We start from the raw sequence: 3,042 nt of genomic DNA, 5'->3' as shown, positions 1-3,042 counted from the left end.
TATCTTTTTAAGAAATGAATACCGGTTTAAGAAGTCTCTTTCAAGTAACACAATAGGTGTACTAAGCCTTAATCTTAGAAATTGATCAATTATAAACGATTCTTTGACTATAATTAATTTCTTTAGACTTAACTACACTATTATTATTATCATAAGATTATTAAATTTTGACAGCTTGAATCTTTAAATTTAAAATCCTGAAAATTCTTGAAAATCTACGAAGTATTATTTTTTAATCTTATATATAATCTTTTAATACTTTCTCGATTTACTACTTTGTCGATTTGTATAAATTCATGTAAGTTTTTGTTGATAATTACAAATATAAATAGTTGCAATTAATGATGTTTGCTAAAGATAAAAGTATATAACGTACGCTGCAGCGTATACATGTATATTAAGATTTCTGAATTACTTTCCATATTTACAACTTTAGAAATATCAATAAATATTATTATAAAATCAATTTAATAAGACTAAATTGATATATATTATATGTGACAATACCAACAGAGATGCTTGAAGCTATTTTCTATCATGTATTACATATAATCGTCGCTTGTCTGTGATGGCAGTATCGCACTGGATGGTGTGATGTGCACTATATGCAAAAGTGCAGGTAAGCGCAGGTGCGTGGTGTGATCTTGTGAAGAATCTAAATCGAATTATAAGATTTTTTTCATCCTATGTGTAACGTACATATCTTTATCAAATGTACAGAGCATTTCTTAATCAATATTTGTTGTTATGTACTTAAAATGTTAATAAGAATTAATAAGCTGAATTTACTTAACCTCAAAATCTTAGTTTTTAATGCATTTTCAGATTAAAATTAAGTTATATTTTTATAATTTTGTAGAAAGATTAATTAGTAATTTATTTATATTCATATTCATATTCATAACTTAATAGGAGACATTTTTATGTAGTTAGAATTGTATAAATTTGTAGATATATTATTGAAATTCTGATAAATATGTGTGTCATCTAAATACTATATTTAATTTTTTAAGATTTTTACTACTTAAAATATCTATAATCATTATATAAACAGGTAAACAGTTTATGATGATATTTTTTCTGTTTAAGTTTTGATGAGACTGGAACTGATAACAAGAAAAGAGAAGATCTATTTTATTTAATTGAAGACACTGTGTGGAAATGGGACCTGGTGAATGATCTAAGTTGAATATTTTACTTAGTATTCTTTGACATAAGTAAACTTAATACATTTGTCTACAGATAATCTATTTGGACAAAATGAAGCTATGCGAAAGGTTGATATAACAAAAGATACAACAAAGCTTAAGTCTACAGATATAATTTATATGAAACGTATAGAAGAACAGAATTTGCAAAGAGCAAAAACTGTACAGAAATATCGTAAAGCAAATAATCGTATGGCTATTGCTTTAGGTCTTGGAGTCATTGGAATTTACGCTTATACAATATATTCAGTTAAACAGGAAAAATTCTTAGACGACTTTGAAGTACCGGAAAAGACGATTGAAAAGGCTACATAAAAAGTTATTTTGTTTGAATTAACAAAGAAGTTCACTGTTTATTGTATTAAATAGTAGATAGTATATTTTTGCTTATATAATAGAAAGCTTATTTTTAAAGTGATATTTTTTTTTCCTTTCTGGGGATTATACTTTGTAAATCTCCACTGTTTCACATAAGTGTGTCTGTACAAGATTAACATTTGAAGATGTCTGCTCCACGATTGCCACCACTTCCAACCATACGAGATATACTGAAATTATATAATTTGAGTGCTACAAAACGATTGTCTCAAAATTTCCTTTTGGATGAAAATATAACTAACAAAATTGTAGCAAAAGCAGGAAATATTTCTGGAGGTCAAGTACTGGAAGTCGGTCCAGGTCCAGGTGGATTAACTCGATCTATCCTTAAAAAAATCCCTGAACGATTAGTAGTTGTGGAAAAAGATGAAAGATTTAAACCGACTTTAGAGATGTTAGCAGACTCATTTGGTGCGATCAATGGAAAAATGGATATAATATACGATGATATCTTGAAAACAAACATAGAGAACCTATTCCCATTGGATAAAAAGAGAAATTGGAATGATAAATCTCCAGATATCTTCATCATAGGTAATTTACCGTTTAATCTAGCGACATATCTTATAATTCAGTGGTTGCATGCGATATCCGAACAACGTGGGCCTTGGGCATTTGGTAGAACAAAAATGACGTTAACGTTCCAAAAAGAAGTAGCAGAACGTTTAGTAGCTCCACCAATGGGAGACCAACGATGCAGGCTATCAGTAATGGCACAAACTTGGACATTTCCAGTACTTCGTTTTATTATACCTGGTAATTAAACTGCATTTATTATGTTATAAATTTATTATTTACATTCCAATTTATAATTTATAGGTAAAGCTTTTGTTCCAAAACCAGATGTCGATGTGGGAGTGGTGTCATTTACGCCATTGGTCAAACCACGCACACAGTACGATTTTAAATTCTTTGAAAGGATAACGAGGCATATATTCAATTTCAGGCAGAAATACAGTATACGATGCATCGAGTAAGTTTGTTTATATTGTAAATTACCCCTATTATAATAAATAAAACTGCGAATAAATTTTTTATCTTTTTTCTTACAGAACTCTATTTCCGAAGGAATACCGCAAAGATTTAGGTTTGATGACGTACAAGTTAGCTGACTTGGAACCAACGCTCAGGCCGACACAACTTACCATAGAGGATATCAATAAGTTAGCAACCGCTTACAAATATCTGCTCGAGAAACATCCGGAGCTTAAATTGTATAATTATCGCACATCTCGGCACTTATTACCATTAAGTAACACAAAAGATATTATAGTGCAGGACTGTGCAGAAATATTGGAAGAAAATATTGGAATGAGTATCTAATCGGAACGATCTATATTTGAAATATGATCATCAAATTTCAGTTTTATTAAATCGTAGATTGTAATGTAGCAGATTAATTTGTTACAGTGAATTTTTATTAGAACTTTATGAGGAAATCTGTAAATATACACAG

At 29.3% G+C, this 3,042-nt stretch overlaps 2 protein-coding genes across 2 annotated transcripts; both read left to right on the top strand.

Moving 5' to 3' along the window:
• The first annotated feature begins 594 nt into the window (after nucleotides 1-594).
• LOC105622565 (cytochrome c oxidase assembly factor 3, mitochondrial) lies at nucleotides 595-1,523 on the top strand. The gene is made up of 2 exons (XM_012203985.1): nucleotides 595-619; nucleotides 1,243-1,523. Exons 1-2 carry the CDS (start codon nucleotides 595-597, stop codon nucleotides 1,521-1,523), a joined length of 306 nt encoding a protein of 101 aa, XP_012059375.1.
• Nucleotides 1,524-1,711: 188 nt separating this feature from the next.
• Nucleotides 1,712-2,909, top strand: LOC105619601 (dimethyladenosine transferase 1, mitochondrial). The gene is made up of 3 exons (XM_012201123.1): nucleotides 1,712-2,342; nucleotides 2,406-2,559; nucleotides 2,639-2,909. Exons 1-3 carry the CDS (start codon nucleotides 1,712-1,714, stop codon nucleotides 2,907-2,909), a joined length of 1,056 nt encoding a protein of 351 aa, XP_012056513.1.
• Nucleotides 2,910-3,042: the final 133 nt, after the last annotated feature.

This window comes from Atta cephalotes (genome assembly GCF_000143395.1).
Source record: "Atta cephalotes unplaced genomic scaffold scaffold00002, whole genome shotgun sequence".
Taxonomy (NCBI): domain Eukaryota; kingdom Metazoa; phylum Arthropoda; class Insecta; order Hymenoptera; family Formicidae; genus Atta; species Atta cephalotes.
The sequence above is the reverse complement of the archived record's forward strand: the minus strand, read 5'-3'. Positions and strand labels throughout refer to the sequence as shown.